At 44.1% G+C, this 19,316-nt stretch overlaps 3 protein-coding genes across 6 annotated transcripts in view; 2 read left to right on the top strand and 1 right to left on the bottom strand.

The window, feature by feature from the left end:
- Positions 1 to 365: 365 nt before the first annotated feature.
- Positions 366 to 4,952, top strand: LOC111139635. The gene is made up of 14 exons (XM_022491967.1): positions 366 to 669; positions 790 to 874; positions 965 to 1,016; positions 1,276 to 1,529; positions 1,634 to 1,823; positions 2,032 to 2,116; positions 2,263 to 2,408; positions 2,483 to 2,654; positions 2,819 to 2,888; positions 2,964 to 3,060; positions 3,169 to 3,441; positions 3,660 to 3,889; positions 4,065 to 4,244; positions 4,745 to 4,952. Exons 1-14 carry the CDS (start codon positions 366 to 368, stop codon positions 4,950 to 4,952), a joined length of 2,346 nt encoding a protein of 781 aa, XP_022347675.1.
- An 865-nt stretch (positions 4,953 to 5,817) lies between these two features.
- On the bottom strand, positions 5,818 to 8,336 carry LOC111140672 (chromosome unknown C14orf119 homolog). 3 transcript variants are annotated; one of them, XM_022492882.1, is made up of 2 exons: positions 8,284 to 8,336; positions 5,818 to 6,450 (listed from the first exon to the last, which is right to left on the bottom strand). In XM_022492882.1, exon 2 carries the CDS (start codon positions 6,447 to 6,449, stop codon positions 6,021 to 6,023), a length of 429 nt encoding a protein of 142 aa, XP_022348590.1. In that variant the 5' UTR covers position 6,450; positions 8,284 to 8,336; the 3' UTR covers positions 5,818 to 6,020. The 3 variants fall into 3 exon arrangements, with proteins under 3 accessions (XP_022348590.1, XP_022348591.1, XP_022348589.1); XM_022492883.1 differs by lacking the exon at positions 8,284 to 8,336 and adding an exon at positions 7,820 to 8,227 and having other exon boundaries at positions 5,818 to 6,466; XM_022492881.1 differs by lacking the exon at positions 8,284 to 8,336 and adding an exon at positions 7,820 to 8,226.
- The window catches only part of LOC111140671 (apoptotic chromatin condensation inducer 1), a 34,369-nt gene continuing 23,299 nt past the window's right edge, over positions 8,247 to 19,316 (top strand). For both annotated transcript variants that reach the window (XM_022492878.1, XM_022492877.1), the window contains exons 1-4: positions 8,247 to 8,468; positions 9,882 to 9,947; positions 11,893 to 12,004; positions 12,405 to 12,524. In XM_022492878.1, the coding sequence (XP_022348586.1) occupies positions 8,289 to 8,468; positions 9,882 to 9,947; positions 11,893 to 12,004; positions 12,405 to 12,524 (478 nt within the window). In that variant the 5' untranslated portion in view covers positions 8,247 to 8,288. The remainder of the gene's footprint in view (positions 8,469 to 9,881; positions 9,948 to 11,892; positions 12,005 to 12,404; positions 12,525 to 19,316) is intronic.

The raw sequence follows: 19,316 nt of genomic DNA, 5'->3' as shown, positions 1-19,316 counted from the left end.
AGGCTCCTCCCTGGAAAGATCAGCTGAGGCCTTAAGTAATAACACTGCCTCCCCCACCACCACCCCCCACTCCCCCCACCCCCCCACCCCCGCCCCACCATCAAACACACATGCACACTCTGCTCCCCACCTCTAGCACCCCCTGGGGGTGGCAGCTTTGGCCCTTGTTCACATCCAACCTCCTGCTGGGAACTGCGGATGTGGATTTTGTCAACAACACACTCAAATCTTGAAAAGCTAAGTGAGAGAGGTGCAGAGGGGTATGGAGAGAGATAGTAGAGAAGGGGAAGCGGGAAGTCAGTGAGGCAGGGAAGAGAGGAGCAGAAGACAGGATCCTGGCCAGGTAAAGAAGAAACACTTGCAAAATGTTCCTGCTGCTGCTGGTGGTGGGGACGGCTGTGAGCAGATGCCTACATGATGAGACGCAGAAGTCTGTGACCCTTCTCAGGCCCCATCTCTCCCAACCTGCACCCAGCTTCCGCTTTTCCGCCCTCGCCCTGTCTGGCTCCCATGAGCCTCAGCCCCTACGAATACAAACCTACTCTATCAGAGACCCTGTATCAGATGGAGCTTGGGAGCCGGAGGGAGCAGGAATGAGAGGGGGACCACGAGCCCTGGCCCTGGCCGCAGCCAGACAGGCTGCTCAGCAACTCCAGGGGATGCTCACAGGTGAGCGGGGAGGCAACAGGAGGGCTGAGGAGCAGAGGGCCAGGCAGGAAGACGACCAGAGAAAAGGAACTCTAAGATGTTGAGGTGAAACTGACCACTCATTTTTTTAAGTCCCTCCAGTGCAAGGCCCTCTGCTTCTGAGTCGAGACCCCGCACAGTACTGCCACGCTGTTTGGGGGGACCCAGACGCTCCAAACTACCACAGGTGAGTTCGTGTTGTTGAGAATGTATATACGACCTCTTCAGGGTACCCAAAGATGGCTCCAGCTCACCTACAGATACTCACACTTGGCAGGTGCAGCCTCTTGAACCCAGGGTACAAAGGAGAGAGTTGCCTGGGGGCAAAGGTGAGAGCAATTTCTCAGATTTGGGAACCCGAAGATCTCTAGCCTGCCTAGACTTCTCCAAGACTATTAACATCAAAATTACTTAATGTGCTTCCTAACAAAAGTAACTTCCTGAGCCCCTTCTCCCCCTGGCAGTTTATCAAATCAGAGACCTGGGGGTTGGAGGGATGGCAGGAGTCCCTATTCTGATAAAGACTCACTCCCAGTTTCCTGCTGTCCTCATCTGCTAAGCTAGATGCAACATTTCACTTCTGGACAGATCCCAGATGCCCATCTCCGTGGTTACGCATTGTGGCCCGAGCACGGTCCCCCACAACTGGTCCAGCCAGATGGACCCGGGGTCCAAGACACGGATTTTCTCCTGTATGTGTGGGTGGCCCACACTTCCAAGTGCCATGGAGAGGTGAGACCCAAATCAAATCCTTTTCCTTGTTCTGCCTCTCTTAATTTTAAATATCATGGGAAGGGGAAGAGAGCACAAAGGCAGTTTTTATTAACTTGTGATTATTTGAGGTGACTCGGTCATGTTGATGAAGTTTGGATGGGAGCTAAACCCCTTCAAAGCCATCCCCTGGAGCTATCCCTGCTGAGTTCCCTGGGTGTCCATTTTCAGGAAGAGTGCTTCTGTGTTCCCCCACTTCCCTGGCTTCCACCTCTGACCTTGTCCTGGCCCATCCACAGCCCTCTGTCATAGCCTACGCTGCCTGCTGCCAGCTGGACTCGGAAGACAGACCCCTTGCTGGTACCATCATCTACTGTGCCCAGCATCTCTCCAGCCCCAGCCTCAGCCATAGTGACATTGTCATGGTGACTGCTGCATGATAAGTAGGAAGGCGCAAACAGGTTGGGGAGAGGGGCAGGTCATTCAGCTTCCCACGGAATGAAAGAATCTATTAAGGATGGAGGAGAAGGTGCCTCAACTCTAGGAAGAGCTGACTGGGCAGAGGAACTATCCAGTGGCAGGTCAACCTGCTCCGTCCCCGGTCTCCCTCATCCTGTGGTCATTTGTCCTCAGGTCACACTCCATGAATTGCTCCATGCTCTGGGTTTCTCAGGACAGCTCTTCAAGAAGTGGCGGGATTGTCCCTCAGGACCCAGTGGTAAATGGGAGGAATGAGGGCAAGCTTTCCCACGATGTCAACAAAAGGGGATCACTAGCCCCCCACCAATGCCTTCCTTCCAGTTCTGCTCCCCTCTTCCTAAGCGTTCCTCACCTCATATTGCCTTCTTCCCGTTCTGTGCTCAGTTAGAGAGAACTGTTCTACAAGGCAACAAGTGACAAGGAGAGATGAGTGGGGACAACTGCTTCTTACCACCCCAGCTGTTAGCCACAGCCTGGCCAGACACTTGGGAGTGCCAGGGGCTTCACCGGGGGTTCCCTTGGAAGAAGAGGTGGGAACAGGATGCCCAGTGGTGCTGGAAGGAGGAGGGAGTGGTCAGGTGGCAACCAGCTCCCTCCTCCCTAGGGCCCTCTGTCTTCACACTGGGAGGCCCGACTGCTCCAGGGTTCTATCATGACTGCTACCTTTGATGGTGCCCGGCGCACTCGACTGGATCCCATCACTCTTGCCGCCTTCGAAGACTCCGGCTGGTACCGAGTCAATCACAGCGCAGCAGAGGAGCTGCCGTGGGGCCAGGGTGAGAACAGGGGAGACTGGCAGAGGACCATGGGGGCAGTGAGAGTTTGGGTGGGGATTTTCTGCTGCTCAGGTGTCACTGAAGCCGTGAGCACAGCTCGAGCTGAGGGACACTTGGGGCTTCTTTTGTTTGGAGGGCTCTTTCTCTTCCTATCTCTCCAGCAGGATCTGGCCTGGAATTTGGCCTGGTGACTACATGTGGGGCTGGCTCCTCAGACTTCTTCTGCACTGGCAGGTAGGTGTGCTGTGTGGTTGGGGGTGATACGGCTGTCGGGGATCCTAGTGGTCAGCTGCCCTCCCTTCCACGCAGTAAGCTGGGCTGCCACTATCTGCATCTGGATAAGGGAAGCTGCTCCTCAGACCCCATGCTGGAAGGCTGCCGCATGTACAAGCCCTTGGCCAATAGGGTGAGATGACTAGAGAATAGAAAGGAAAGGAATGGAGCTGGCCCAGAGCGGAGTCAATTTCTAAGGCATTTCGGCAAACACTTTTCTGCCTCCTGCCCCGCCCCTCAGAGTGAATGCTGGAAGAAGGAAAACGGGTTCCCTCCCGGGGCAGAGAACCCCCACGGGGAAATTTACCATTCCCAGAGTCGTTGCTTCCTCGCCAACCTCACTTCACACCTGCTCCGTGAGGATGAGACCAGGCATCCGTCTGAGATCCCACATCCGGTGGAAGCAGAGCTCACGGGCCGCTGCTACTTACACCAATGCACAGAGAGAGGAGCGTATGAGGTGCGGGCCGAGGGGACAGCCTGGGTCCCATGCCTTCCCGGAAAGGCTATTCAGGTTGGTATCATAAGCAAAAAGCCAAAAAGTGCATTGGCAAAAGGAAGTCTAAAAGTGCTCATATAGCAGTACTATCCAACCTCTTCCGATGTTCTTTCATTTTTCACTAAGTGCCCACTGAGTCCATGACCCTGATCTAGATTGTACTTTTTCCTTAGAAGGGGGGCTTGAGCAGGCAATTGAGGTCCTAAATACATCTGCTATGTATTTCCTTGCAGATACCTGGGTACTCTGGTCTTCTCTTCTGTCCCCGGGGTCGGCTTTGTCAAACTTTCAAAGGTACCAGTGCTGTTACTTCCCCACCTGTGAGTCTTCTGCCTCAAGACCTGTTATTCCAGCTGTCTTTACAATTAGCTGGGCCCCCAGGCCCCTCGGTGGGGAAGGAAGAGCTGGACGGGCTGACCGAAGCAGTACTCCAGGCTCTGGTGAGCAGAGGCGGCACCGGCAGGTAAAGGGACAGCTCAGGCTGAGGATTTATACAGTGGGCCACAGGAACGGCTTAAGTGGGTTACTTCACAACACTCCTCTAAAGACTTTATCCCACTCCTAAGCCTGCACCTGCTTCAGGAGATATACTCTTCCAGGGATTCCTCCTCCTTTAAGAGATCCAAATGTCCCTATAGGTGCTATTTCCACAGCCCCTCCATTACCACCAGTCTGGTGTTCACTGTGTACATGGCCAAGTCCCCTGGCTGCCAAGGGCCTTCGGTTGGTATGCTGCACAGGGACCTGACCCTGACTCTCCAGCAGAAGCCCCTAGAAGTACATTATGGAGGAGCCAGCTTTACCATGGCACACATCAAGTAAGAGAATATCCTAAGTAGTTTTCTTTCAAATTTCTGGAGTCCAGATGTTGGAAATTGCATTAAGCTCTCACTCATATGTAGTCTTAGGGTTATTTCAGAAGACAACTAATGTGATCACCTCAGGTCTGTCACTATGGGACACCTTTCCCTCCACAATCATGGACTTCTCCATCTCTAGGACATAGGGATCCTAGTCCTCTTCCTCCCTTAAGTACTAATGGGGCACCATGTCCAGTCACCCAAACACCATAGTCTAACTCTTCCCTTAAACTTCCCCTCACTGCCAAGTTAGGTCTCCTTCCAACAACTTAAGTTGCTGGGAGGCTCAGACTTTGGTCTTTTTCCTACTTTCAGGTTCTATATTCCTGACTTCCTGTGTAGCTTACTGATTGGAAGAGGCAGGGTTTCATGAGCTCTGCATATTAGGATAAAGGTGAAGTCCTTCACCTGTAAGCCTAGGCATTATTCCAAGCCAAACGTTACTTCTATGTTCCTAGGTTGCTGGTTACCTTGGACCATAAGCCCTCTGTGACCCATCTAGCACTGTCCACAGGACTCTGCCTAACACTGCTTATCCTGGTGGGTGCACTGGGAACCGTGGCCTATCAGAAACGAGCTACTCTTCTGGTGGCACCATCTGGCCCTCACTGTTCACCAGAGCTCCAAGACACAAGGGGCCCAGTTACAGGAATGAGGGAGGTGTGATGTTACCCAGAGAATAACAGGATAGATATGGAAGATTATTTCTTGGAAGACAACTGGATGGCAAGTCTACACTTCAGTTCTGCTTTTCTCAAAATGCCTCTTTCTTTAGGTATCACCTCTATACTAGCCTTGTAATGAAAAAAAAAAGCGAGAGACATGGTTCTGAAGATCCATTCTTTATTCTGATACAAAAAATAAACCCTTCAACCTATGAAGAGTGTCACTTGTTTTTGTTTCACAAGCAAACTTACAGAATAGGAATCTGTTACCAGCTCCAAGAATATCACATATGCTTTAGGAAAAGTCATTGCTATTTAGATTCAAATAAACATCAGTGTCAGAAAGGAGTAACTAATTATCTCCCTTTCCTGATTTTTCCATAATCTTACAAAATTATCACTAGGAAAGCTAATAGTTGGGATGTCAACATAATTATGCCAGAATCTGATAAGGGCAGTGAAACCAGCCATGTGAATCCAGTTAATCTACAAAAACATGACCTTTTTTTAATAGTCCTTCTCTCTGTTTCTGGAATAGGAAGGCTCTACTTTATAGCCCCATGGGCCAGCAATACACTTGAGTTACAACGTGTAGGTTCCTTCTGGTTATACTTGCAAAATAAGCCATGGAATTCTTGAGGGTGTGACATGTAGAAAGGAACAAGCTAGGAGGCAGACTGCTGATCTGGATTGACTTAGATGGAAAACATTCATATGAGCAGTCCAGCTGACAGGCTGTTAACGTTGAATAAGCAAGCCTTGGGGCGCCTGGGTGGCTCAGTCAGTTAAGCGTCCAACTCTTGATTTGGGCTCAGGTCATGATCTCAGGGCTGTGAGATCGAGCCTTGTGTTGGGCTCAGTGCTGAGCCTGGAGCCTGCTTAAGATTCTCTCTCTCCCTCTCCCTTTGCCCCTTCATCCCCCAAAGAAATAATCAAGCCTGTACTGGTCAACAAGTTCAGTCAGCAGATCAGGATACCATTCCTAGGCCTTTAAGTAACACATCTGAAGATCTCGCGGTGAAGTTGCAGCTCCATCAGCTGTGAGTATCTTCTTTGACTTTAATGCCCATCAGTCCTTACCAGCCGTAGCAGCCACTGCCTGGTAAAACTTTGCCACGAAGTCTGGCTCACTGACCTCTAGCTGCCTGACAAATTCATTGCGCTCCTGCTCAGCCCAACCTCGAAACCACTGATCCCAAAGTCGTAGCTGGCACTCAAAGATACAAGGTGGTCGGTTTGCTCCAGACACACTAAGCTGCTCCAGCCCTTCCAGCAGTGGCTGTAATTTTCCTGGCACTGCCTTAGCTACCAGGTCCTGTAGGAAACGTTCACGCTGTGGACCTGACCAACTGGCAAACCAGTGAAGAATACACTTCATCTCCTGGGAAGTGATGTAAGACATTGGGGGAGGGGAAGAGTTAGTAATACCATCTGGTACTGGAGGTAGTGGAGAAGGGAGGGATAGTGGTATTGAAGAGGAAGATGATTCCAGTGGCATCCTGAAACATAAAAGCACTGTTATATACTCTCTAGAGTAACCAAAATACAACTTCCCAACAAGGAATCTTATCAAAAACAGCATCTACAGATAAAATTACTTTTCAACAATTCAGCTTACAGGAAAACAAAAGGATAATTCATATAGGTTATTACCCGATTACCTCAGAGAAGTCACTCAAGAATAACTTCATTTCATACTTGCCAACCTCTCTCTTTTTCAGACCCATCACCCTCCCCGACCCCTTCTTCTCTCCATTATTCTTATAAGAAACCTAAAAATAACCAACATATTTCTTGCTCATTCTCCCTGGCCTACTTCTGTGTTCCAGGGTGAGTGAAGAAAAAACGATTAATGTTGGTGCATCTCACCTTCCTTAAGATGAAAAAAGGTACACATTTTAAAATCTAGTACATGCAGATGGTCTGGGCATAGATACTAATCATCGAGAGCTATCAATGGTGAGAAAAGAAAAAAAAAAAAATCACATATGATGAAAGAGCCTTCTTTGTAATGTGCACATAGCCTCTGAATTATGCCCAGAACTTCCTAACATCCATTTCTTCCTTATATTTCCAGTAAAGCACCACGAAAAATTAAGAGCAGAGTGAAGGTGCCTCACCCAAAAGAAGATAACACAGTAAGAAAAAACAGAAGCCACATGTTTATTCAAGACTGAAAAAAGTCTAGTCGGTTTGGTGGCTTAGGAGTCTAATAAGTGTTACACTGCTGTAGATGTGTAACAACTGATGTCTTTGCACATTTTCAAGGTTTAATGCAAAACACCCAGTGATGTCCTGCCATTGATTTGCATCAGTAATGCAAACAGAAGGTCAGTTAACTTGAATAGGTTTCGAGTTCCACAGTTTGAATTTCTAACAATGAAAACCTTAAACTACTTATCAATAATCTATTCTGTCTGCGTTTCCTCTGCTGAAAGTTGGGAGTATTTGTAGTAACAAAGAAAAGAACCTCTAAGCAATCAACATCAGTCCAGTACCCAAACAGTCCAAGGAGATCGCCTTTTTCACAGCAATTCCTCCTAAGGAACTTTATTCTTACTCGAGTAAGAAAAAACTTTCGTCGGGTCTTGCGACATGGCCTCCACAGCAAACTCAAGTTCAAAGAATATGAATCAGTTCACAGTTTGGGCCCAAAGACACGGTGCTGCCACTTGCCCACTTTGGAGGCCACGGAGCCTGGCATTCCAAGGACCCAAAGAGCAACGTAGTCTTAGATGGGAGTGGCGGGGACTCAGCGATTGGGAGGCGGCAGGGGGATCGGTAGCAGAGCGGGCAGTGCGCCCTACTAGCGTAAGCCGCAAACACCGAGTCTGACCCAGCCTAGACAGAGACTTCTACCCCGCTTACCTCCCCTTTCCTCTCACAGGGCACCCGAAGACCGTCACAAAAGTGTTTAAACTCCAACTGCCGCCCCTGCTTCCATGTTTCCTGAAAACCCTAAACAGGGCCAGCCCGGCAGCCCACGCACTTCCGGTCCCGGACCAGCCCCAAACACCCAAGCTCCTCAGCGTCTCAGCCTTAGGTTCGGAGATGGCCGAGCAACTCCGATTTTGGTTATGCCACAGTCGACGGCTTCCGAGTACATTCGATTCACAGCCTCGGTAAGACGAAAATAACCGAGCTCTGAAAGCAGAGGGAGGGAGAGGGAAGTGGCTGGGAGGAGGGAAAGAACTGATTGGTGCCGATGTAGAGACGGAAATACCCGAGCAGTTCCGGAGGAACCCGGGGAGTTCTGAGTGGTAATCGAGGGGTTGACTATGGCAGTGGGCGGGGTCAACTCGGTACGTTCGAAGGGCGTTGGCGGAAATTACCGAAGATGCCCGAAGCCGTCGGGACGGACCCGAGTACCTCACGCAAGATGGCGGAGCTGGAGGAGGTGACTCTGGACGGGAAGCCTCTTCAGGCGCTGCGGGTGACCGACCTGAAGGCCGCACTGGAGCAGCGAGGCCTAGCGAAGAGCGGGCAGAAGAGTGCCCTGGTCAAGCGGCTCAAAGGGGTGAGAAGTCGGCGTTGCCGGGGTGTCGGAGGGGAGCGGACCCGGTAGAGACGAGTCTCTGCCGCGGCGCAGGCGCAGTGTCCGGGCTCCGCGCGAGCGAGCTCAGGCCGCCAACGCGAGCCTCCGGATCCGCGCGCACGGTGGTTGGTGAGGCTCGCGCTGGAATAGAGATAGCGCCGGTTCCCGCCTTAACGGCAGCGGCGCGAGCCCAAAATGGGAGGGTGCGCGCTACTCTCCCGGAGTGTCTTAAGCTCCTTCCTCCTTCCCCCACCCCCTCCTTGTTTGTGTCTGTGGTTTCGGCGCATGCGCTGCAGAAGGAGTTAAATCCCACTACTACCACTGGCGTTGCTGGCCTGAGGGGGGCGAATTGGGCTGGGTCGGAGTTAGGGGTATAGTTGGACGGAGGAGTTAATGGGGTTGGTGTCGGTGTTGGTGTCCGGAAGAATAGGATTGGGATAGAATGAAATGTCTACCTGATTAGATTAGTAGGTGAGATGAAGAGAAACCTTAATTTGAAGGGACTCGGTTATAGAGGGGTGTATAATTTATAGGGCATCCAGAAGCAATTTGGACGGATAAGAGTTTGGTGAATATTGGTGAGAGAGGTGGGGCAGGTTGGTATATGTTGGGGGTTTTGAATCGATTTGAGTAGTTTAGGGTGGGATCGTCATGAAGTAGGTGGATTTGTGTGTATAGATTTGGTGTAAACGGAGGGAAGATGAAAATGTCTTGGTTTTAATTGGGGTTAATTAGGATACATGGCCTGTAGTGCAGATTAGGGCTGGATTGGCTCAAGGGTTAAATTGACAGACCGTTGCCTCTACAGAAGCTGACGGTTTTGTGTGTGGATTGGGTCAGCCATAGTTTAGAGTCTGTGGTGGTTTTGTTCTGTAGCCTCCTTTTTGAAATTTTTATATAGTTGATAAATCTAGGTGCCACTCTGTTGGAAGCAATACAAGTTCATTCAAGTAGATCTAGTCCTGGGTAACTGACCAAGTAACTCAGTTAGACCACAACCAGCAGCCCCATGTTGGTTTCCTGTATTTGAAGCTGACTTGAGTATTTGAAGTCATTTTACCTGAATGGCCAGATTTAGAAGGGGCATTAGTAAGAAGTGCAGAAGTTAATAGGGAGTGTAGTATGGGTTCTGTCATTGTCACTGATTTTATTACATAGCCAAATCAATGATTTTCTCCATGTGCCTACATTTTACATTTGTACTTTTGGGAGCAGTAACCATGGCTACTTTTAAGGGTCTTCTGAAGATGAAAGAGAATTAGTAAAGGGCTTTTAGGTCCCTGGAAAAGGAGTACAGGTTAAGTGTGTATGGTTAGCCATTGCATTCAATGAAGAGATTGGGGAGGGCTGGGGTTTATTCCCTTAGATTCTGACTTTTGCCCTTCTCTGTACCAGGCTCTAATGCTAGAAAATTTACAGAAACACTCAACACCCCATGCTGCATTCCAGCCAAATTCCCAGGTAAGAAAAAAGGTTTATTAGATAAGGTGGGCTTTTTGGATGCACAGACATATAGAAGGACATAAAGATGTATACTTGGTGCTTACATCCACACCAGTATTTTCCTAAGTTCCTGGGTTGAAAATTTCCTCATACCAGGACAGCTGAATTCTAATAAAGAATTCAAGAACTGAATTAGGAAAGCTATTAGTTAATTTCTGACGCTTGCAGTGGTATGTGCAGAAAGATGTGGCTCCAACTGATTAAGTGTATAGTACAAGAATCTGAAGTCATTTATTTGCCATTGATTTGGGAAAAATAGTTGATGTCTTCTAATGTAGAAATGAAGTAGACAGTAGGGCAGTGGAAGAAAATACTTGTAAGAAGAATTCTTGTGTTGACCTAGATTTTCGAAGAATTCAGTCTTTTGGAAATTAAACACCATCTCTAGTATTAATGCTGACTATGCTTATCCTCCTAAATATCATTAATTCCTCTGTTACTTAGGGCAAGAAACTTAACCTTTAGAGGCCCTGGATTCCTAAGTTCCTATGTACAATATGAGAAAAGTTTGGACTAAATCCATGGTTTTATAATTACTTGACTTTGGTTTTGTAGAGCTGCTTTTGGGGGCTTCCTGGGGAAGATAACCTTCTTCCCAAGTGAGCAGGGGTTCACACTCCCCTCTTAACTAAATTAGATCTACTTTTATCTGTTTTTATATATTGAGTTTCAGCATAAGATTTCTTTAGAAGAAGTCATTCCACAGTTTAAAAAAATAAGATTTTTAGACATTTTGATCTCGTAAGATTTTTTTCAGCTCTTAAAATCCCCTCATTATAGTATGTTACATACATAAAGGAAAACATCCAGGTCTTCGTTAGTGCAGTGTTGTGCAGCTCTGGTACTAGATGAAGTCCCAAGATACTGTGGAAAAACAAGAGAGCCTTCCTATTCCCTGGTTACCACTTCATTAAGCTATATCATAGTCTAGTTGGCTTACAGATGTTTAGTTAAGTATAAGCTTAAGAAACTATGTAAGTTAATCAGTTTGTGATTATATTGCTTTTATTCATTGCATTTTAGTCTTTGAAGCTTTGGTTTTATTAACCTAGGATTTTTTCTAGCAAATGCATGTGCTCTCTAATACATGGAACTCACACTTCATCAGTGTCCACTGAATACCAAGAGGAGACTCATCTCTATTTTAGGTGAAGATAAGCATTTACCATGCTTAGGAAAGATAATTAAAACCATAAATAGTATTTACTCAGATTTTTTCCCTTTTTTTGGAGTTCTAGTAGGACTTGCTAGGCAAGAAGGTTCTGGGAGGAGGGCTTGCAAAGAGAAAACTGAAGGATGGAAGAGTGCTGTGGGAGTCTGCGTTGCAGGAAGAAATGGGAAAAGAGATTAAACTCTTGGAGTTTAAGTATAATATTACCATTTCTTCCCACCCAAAGAAAACAGAGTTAAAACTCTGTCTAAATGTTGAACAGACATCCCTTTTCTTAATCTTTCGGTTTCATACTCTAAGTACTATATTTGAATTTTGGAGATATTTGACAAAATGATTCCTGGAAAGGAACAACAAAAAAATGACCTAGTATGAACTAGTATTTTTTCAGTTCTTGTTACTACGGGAAGGAAAATTTAGATAATATTTTAGATTAAAAGGCATAATTTTATGGGAATTTTTATTTTAAGTTACTTGGGCATTGCTGGTTGGGATCAGAATATTTAGAATAAGAAATTATGTGCAGTTCCTCTTTTTGTCGTCTTTTATGAATCATGAGATTCTTTATTTTGGTCCTCAACAAGAGTAGCTTAGAAGAGGACCTTCCAACATTTTTATTATCTTTCTTGGGCTCAAATATAAGGAGGAAGCCTTTGTTCCAAGGAATTTTCTTTCTTCCGTTTCCCTGGTTTGCTTTCCTCAACTTTTCTTTTTTCCATGTCTTCTACACAGATTGGCGAGGAAATGAGCCAGAACAGTTTCATAAAGCAGTATCTGGAAAAGCAGCAGGAGCTACTTAGGCAGCGTCTGGAACGTGAAGCCCGAGAAGCTGCAGAACTTGAAGGTAAGCCCAGACTGTCACAAGGAGTTTTTCATTCTTACTCCTGTCACTAGTAGATAGGCCTGTTTAACTAGGCAATTTCAGGAATAAGGCTGAAACTGCTACTTACTTGCTTTGGTAGTTAGGCCAAGTGAGTTGTTTATTTACCTCTTGTCAGGGAAGAAAACAATTTAACTCTCTGTTAGAAGAGGATTCCTGCCAGCAGGAAGAGTTCTAAATAAATTAAGCTACCCTTTAAATGAGGTAGATCTTAATCCCAGGGAGTTTTTCTCTATGTGCAGTGCTCTTTTTAGTATATACTTTGTGTCCCGCGACTTTGCCTGATCTCCTTCATTCCTCTACATATTCCCACATGCTTAGCCCTTCACTCCCGCCCTGCCCCGACCCAATCTGTACTTTGCAGAAGCTTCAGCTGAGTCGGAGGACGAGATGATCCATCCTGAGGGAGTGGCTTCCCTGCTGCCTCCTGACTTTCAGAGCAGCCTGGAGAGACCAGAGCTGGAGCTCAGCAGACATTCGCCCAGTACGTATCTCCCTCCCCACTGCGCTCTTTTGTCAATCCTGCGTAGTTGGTGGGGGGAGGTAGTTAGGCCTCCTTTCATGCTAAGCCTCCATTAAGAGTCCCAGGGAAATTCTGTGACATTGATACTTCATATCTGTTTGTCATGGGAATTATGTCCTTTTGGAAGTCTGCTTTCACCTCTATGTTGTGTTAACCCCTCAGAGTGTTTTTCCTGAGGCCGTATGATGTTTCTTCTCATTTGTATCTCTTCAGCGTCCTCTGTCTCTGCATTGAGCAGTAGTCACAACCCTTTGTCATCCCTTCACCAGTTGTATAGATGACATATTGCACATCCAGTAATCCACCCCCAAAATGGGTATCTGCCATAGTTCATTAATACATATACAAATTTTTGTTTAGTGCCTGTTGTATGCTAGGCACATGCTAGGCACCAGGAAAATAGTAGAGAAAATACAAGTCTTTGCCCTAAGGAAATTATAGCTTAGTGAGGAGTTAGACATTAATCAAACTATTATACAATAGTTACTGTTGTTCTGTGTGCTCTGAGAAGCAGTGCAGAGCATCATGTGAGCATATTACAAGGATCTCTAACTCGGTATATAGAGTCAGTTTAGGCAAGATTAGTTTTTTCATATAAAAATTAAGCACTCATTTTGTATAATATTTCAAGCAAAAATCCAGAAATGCAGCGTTTATCTTCTAAACTACCTAAGATGGTATACTTTTAGGAAAACACGTATATAAGACACATGGGCAGTAGATAGATATGTTAAACCCATGTGTACATTTAAAATATTTTGAATCATTATTAATGTTAGTGGTTATATGGGAGGTGATCATTTCATATTTAATATTTTTAGAGCATGTCAAAGTTACTAACACTTCTGATTAATAGAGAATTCCTTTTTTTTTTTTTTAAAGATTTTATTTATTTATTTGAGAGAGCAATGAAAAGCATGAGCAGAGGGAGGAGCAGAGGGAGAGGGAGAAGCAGACTCCCTGCGGGAGCCCAGCGTGGAGCTCCATCCTGGGACTCGAGGTCATGACCTGAGCCGAAGGCAGACGCTTAACTGACTGAGCTACCCAGGCACCCCTAGAATTCCTTTCTGAACATAGATTTTTAGAAGATATTTAGCGATAGAAGAAAAATAAGTTATTTTAGAGATCTCTTTTCTCCTTAAATCCAAAAGTAGCAGAGCCTCAATTGATCCATTTTACTCTTAGCACTCTTTTCCCTGATTGTAAAGCCAGGAGGAAGGGGAACACTCTTCTAAATTAGTGTTTCTTCTCAAATAAAAGTCAAGAAAATATTTATTAAATTCTGCTATATGCATATCTCCATGCTCCATATGGGGAGTTAGCACTTTGTAAAATGTTTTCAGGAGAGAAGGTAATTGCACATAAAGCCAACAACAGAGGATGGTGTGTTTTAAAGTGCCATATAAATAGTGTAAACACACAGACCATAAAAATACAGAGCAAAAGTTCTCTGAGGACCTCTGTGATTAGAGACCTTCATGAAGAAGGTGTGGGATTTGAGCTGAGCCCTAGAAATAAGTAGGATTTGAATTGGTTCAGAGGAGACTCTCAAGAGAGTATTTTTAGGAAGGAATGAAAGCATACAGCTAGGGATAAATGTGATATTTTTAAAGGAGAGGTAATAAACGAATCTAGCCAGAGTAAAGTGTTCTTTTCACATTCAAGAATAGTCAGAGGAACAATTAAAAAGGTACATTAGGGGGGCACCTGGGTGGCTCAGTGGTTTAAAGCCTCTGCCTTTGGCTCAGGTCATGACCCGAGGGTCCTGGGATCGAGCCCCGTATTGGGCTCTCTGCTTAGTGGGGAGCCTGCTTCCTCCTCTCTCTCTCTCTCTCTGCCTGCCTCTCTGCCTACTTGTGATCTCTGTCTGTCAATTAAATAAATAAATAATCTTTAAAAAAAAAAAAAAGGTACACTAGGATAATATGGTCAAGGGCTTTGAATATCAAGCCAATGAATATGAGATTTTTTTATTCTAAAGTAATGGGGAAACCATTGGAAATTCTTGATAGGAACATGATTTGATGAGGAACTCTCTTTAAAAAAAGTCTCAGTTCTAAATGTAATTTGAAATGAAAATGAAAAATGGATCCTTAAATAGAAATAAGGTTTCAAAAGCTAATAAAGATTTAGAATAAAGGTTAACCAGTCTCTTCAGTGCTTTTTGTCATCAGCTGGACTTTGTCTATGGCGGTAATTGATCAAGGCGGGGAAGAACAGGGAGAAAGAGGAAAGATAGAGGTGAAAAATAAATTAGAAGAGATGAATGTAGTAAATTGTAGAGTAGCTAACAATTGCCATTTGTGCTCTTCAGTGTACTCTCTGCCATAAACTTTCTTACCTCTGATCTTGTCTAGAATATGAATCTCGTAGACGTGGTACAGAATTTGGTCAGGGTCCTAAATGGAGTGGTAGTTGGGAGTTCTAGTGATGTTTAGTTGGATCAGTGGTAATGCCTGGAGTTTACCCAGAAAATTAGATTCTTTCAAGATGTGCGATGTTAGTCTGCCATAGGTGAGTAAACTCTTGGGATGCCCACTTATTTGGATGTTTTGAGGGTTTTCTCTTTAATAAGATTTTCATTAAAGGAAGGTTTTTAGTAACAGTTTGCTAATCAGTAATGGCACCTGAGGACTTTTTTTTTTTTTAATATTAAACTGTTTTTAAGAATATGGCTTCCTGGGCCTTATCCCTGTTAATTTACTCAACTGGTGAATGACTAACTAACAGAATAGTTTTTTAGTATTGTAATTAACCAGGATCTTTGGCTTATATTCCAGCAACCTCCTGTTTATGTGCTGTGGACAAAATCCCAGATAGGAAGAATTGGTGTATAACATCCTTCCTGGCTCTCCTTCTTGACTTTTCTCTCTACCACTTTCTTCAGATTTTTCTAACATGTTGGGAGACAGTATCCACTCTGTAGTGAGAAGTTGTCTAGAATCACCTCTAAATCATGGTTAGGTGATCAAAATCTTTATTGCCACTAGGTAATTATTTCAAGAAGAGTCCAGTCTAGGAAAATTAGTGGAAAGATAGAAAACGTTTTGGGGTGCCTGGGTGGCACAGTGAGTTAAAGCCTCTGCCGTCAGCTAGGTCATGATCCCAGGGTCCTGGGATTGAGCCCCCTTCCGGCTCTCTGCTCAGCAGGGAGTCTGCTTCCTCCTCTCTTTCTGTGGGCCTCTCTGCCTACTTGTGATCTCTCTCTGTCAAATAAATAAATAAAATCTTAAAAAAAAAAAAGTTTAAAAATGGTTATCAGTATACAGATTCTTTAACAAAGGTATAGCTCCAGGGGATCTTAACCAGCCTTTTGCTTATAGGGCATAAAGTCCTCATTCCTTTTTCTCATATTAAATCTGCAAGCTGAGATTGTAGAGAAATGCTAGTTAAGTTTCTCAGCTAACATGAGTCTGATTTAGGTTTGGTGTCATTGCCCGTTCTCCCTCCATTCTCTTAATTCCTGCTGCTTACTCATATCCAAGGATTTGTTTTCTAGAATGAAGACAGTATTTTCCTATATGGCCCTTATAAACATTCTTCACTTCTCTATTGTCTAGCAGCCTGAAGGCTTCTGGCTTTGGAATCTTAGAAATCTTTTTTTTTTTTTTTTTAATAATCTTTTTTTTTTTAAAGATGTTATTTATTTATTTGACAGAGAGAGATCACAAGTAGACGGAGAGGCAGGCAGAGAGAGAGAAGGAAGCAGGCTTCCTGCCGAGCAGAGAGCCCGATGTGGGACTCGATCCCAGGACCCCGAGATCACGACCTGAGCCGAAGGCAGCGGCTTAACCCACTGAGCCACCCAGGCGCCCCTGGAATCTTAGAAATCTTATATTTACCCTTGCTTTTCAACTCCTGAAATACATTTCTTAACTTGCATTGGCTCCACCCTTTGCTAAAAGTGCTCAGTTTCTACATATCACATATTATTAATATTTGGTTTAAGACACTTAATGTGGCCATGTGCCCATAATAGAAGATGTCACCTTTCTCAGAAGCTTGTCTGCATCAGTTCACTTCCTTACAGGGAGCTAGAATGTAATTCCACATTTCTTCTTTATCTTGTTTCTCTTTATCTTGTTTTTCTTCTTTATGTGCTGCTCACTGATTTCCCGTTTTATGTCTAAGGGTCCCCTCCAGTTGTCTTTTTTTTTCTTTTTTTTTTTTTTTCCCAAAACAGTCATGACCAAAACTTTCTGAAGAGCCTACATCTCTTTGCTGACTTATTACTTAAGTGCTTCCAGAGAAGCAGTCACCTAGACTCCTATCATTGCAGTTTTACAGAATCAAAACAACCTTATGATCCAATAGAACAGCATTCAGCGGGCGCCTGGGTGGCTCAGTGGGTTAAAGCCTCTGCCTTCGGCTCAGGTCATGATCCCAGGGTCCTGGGATCGAGCCCCACATCGGGCTCTCTGCTAGGCAAGGAGCCTGCTTCCCTTCCTCTCTCTCTGCCTACTTGTGATCTCTCTCTCTCTGTCAAATAAATAAATAAAATCTTTAAAAAAAAATAAAAAATTAAAAAATTAAAAAAAAAACAGCATTCAGCTTTCGATAGGTGGAGAAAGAGGCTATTTACTTGTACATACCTAATTTTAAAATCACAACTCTAGAACTCTTTGACACATTTATCTGTGACCAACTTCATAAAACATGTCTTTTTCTTACCCCTTAAAATCACATTTATTTATACAGAGTGTATAAGTGCTTATGGAGAGCTTGTTGTTCACCACAAAGCATCTTTAATATGGCTTTAAATATGTGCATATAACTCCTGTTTTTAAATTAATAAGAAAACAAAGAGAATGTTTCTTAGATAGAACTTGGCAGTGATAGGGATGCCTGAGTGGCTCAGTTGGTTGCCTTCTTAAGCCTTGGGCTCAGGTCATGATCCCAGGGTCCTGGGATGGAACCCCACATTGGGCTCCCTGCTCAGCAAGGAACCTACTTCTCCCTCTCCCTCCATGTGCTACTCCCCCTGCTTATGCACACTTGCTCACTATCTCTCTATCTTTCTCAAATAAATAAAATAAAATAAAAAAGAATTGCAGTGATAAAAGCCAGTACTTGGGTTGGCTAGGCCTATGAATTTTAGCTGTTCATAGGATTTGAAGGGTGTATTTTTTCTCCAGAGGGTAGGATTTTATCCTTTTAAATAATATTTTCTTACTATAAAAAGTAGTATGTATTTATTAAAGAAAATTTGGAAAAACTAGAAGAAAAAGCAAGTTTTTAAATAATTCATAGTCTCACAAACTAAAAAAAAACCTCAGTTGAAACTTTGCTCTGTAATCTTTCTCACCTTTCTTTGTCTTTGTAAAGCTTAAAATATCTGCAATATACAGATATTCATTGTCCCTCTGACCTAGTTAACTTTTCTTTTTTTGAGAGAGAGAGAGATAGTATGCAAGGGGACAGGGAGGCACGGATGGAGGAGAGTGAGAGAAAGAATCTTAAGCAGGCTTCAAAAGGACTTGATCTAATGACCCTGAGATTATGATCTGAGCCGAAATCAAGAATCGACACTTACCAGCTGAGCCACCCAAGCGCCTCTTCTTTTTTTATTTTTATTTAAGTTTTTAAATTCTTAAGTATCTGGATGAATTTAAGACATTTAAAAAAAATTTTTATAAAAATAATGTTCAACATGGGGTTTGAACTCATAACCCTGAGATCAAGAATCTCATGTTCTACCAACTGAGGCAGCCAGGCACCCCTAAGACATTATTTTTTTAGACGGTTTTAGGTTCATGGCAAAATTGAGAGGAAGGTACAGAGATTTCCAGTATGCCTTCTACTCCCTCACATGCATAGTGTCTCCTGTTAACAACATTCCCCCATCATTGTGGTACATGTCTTTTTCTTTTTCTTTCTTTCTTTTTTTTTCTTTTAAAGATTTTATTTATTTGACAGACAGAGATCACAGGCAGGCAGAGAGGGGAGGAGAGGGGAAGCAGGCTCTCTGCTGAGCAGAGAGCCCAAATTCGGGGCTCTATCCCAGGACCCTGGGATCATGACCTGAGCCGAAGGCAGAGGCTTTAACCCACTGAGCCACCCAGGTGCCCCCATTGTAGTACATTTCTTAAAATTGAAGAACCTACACTGACAAGTCATAATCACCCGAGATCCATATGTTACCTTAGGGTTCACTTTTGAGTTGTACCTTTTGTGGGTTTGGACAGATGTATAATATGTATCCATCATTCCAGTATCATAGAGTATTTTCACCCTTGTAAGAATCCTCTCTGCTCTGCCTGTTCATTCTACCCCCAGGTCTCTACCTTATTCTTTTTTGTTAAACTATAAAAATTGGTTATTTTAAACTTGTAGATGAGCTTTATCTAAAATTAATGGAAAACAGTTTTCTTTTCGGTTTTACTCATGTTGTAATTTAACCTATTCCAGGTTATTTAATTATTGGTTAATTTATTAAATAATCCAGGTTATTTAATTTAATTATTGATTATTACAATTACCACATTATTAATTTCTTACAGATTATCCCTCAGTGTTTGCTAGAGAATCTGGCTTGTTACTGAATATCCTAACCATAGATCCTGTACAGACACCCATAATGCAAGTCTTTTTTCACTAACCCAGATATGAAATGGTATATATTCAGAGATCCTGTGAGTAAAGTGATCATGGAGTAAAGTTTTACAGAATATGTGCAGTCTTTTAGTTCATTTTCTGTTTTTTCTTTTAATTACAGGAGCAAAGATTAATTCATTTTAGATTATTGGGATATAG

Source organism: Enhydra lutris, unplaced genomic scaffold, assembly GCF_002288905.1.
Source record: "Enhydra lutris kenyoni isolate GAN:26980312 unplaced genomic scaffold, ASM228890v2 scaffoldscaffold4, whole genome shotgun sequence".
Classification (NCBI taxonomy): Eukaryota; Metazoa; Chordata; class Mammalia; order Carnivora; family Mustelidae; genus Enhydra; species Enhydra lutris.
Note: the sequence above shows the minus strand (reverse complement) of the source record. Positions and strands in the feature narration are given on the sequence as shown.

What these genes read in the sequence shown, in the direction of transcription:
- LOC111139635 (XM_022491967.1), top strand. Translation starts at nt 366, where the DNA reads ATGTTCCTGCTGCTGCTGGTGGTGGGGACGGCTGTGAGCAGATGCCTA. An exon ending in GGAGCTGCCGTGGGGCCAGG is followed by an intron (nt 2,655 to 2,818) that starts GTGAGAACAGGG and finishes TCTCTCCAGCAG; the next exon opens with GATCTGGCCTGGAATTTGGC. An exon ending in AGCAGAGGCGGCACCGGCAG is followed by an intron (nt 3,890 to 4,064) that starts GTAAAGGGACAG and finishes ATGTCCCTATAG; the next exon opens with GTGCTATTTCCACAGCCCCT.
- LOC111140672 (XM_022492882.1), bottom strand. Translation starts at nt 6,449, where the DNA reads ATGCCACTGGAATCATCTTCCTCTTCAATACCACTATCCCTCCCTTCT.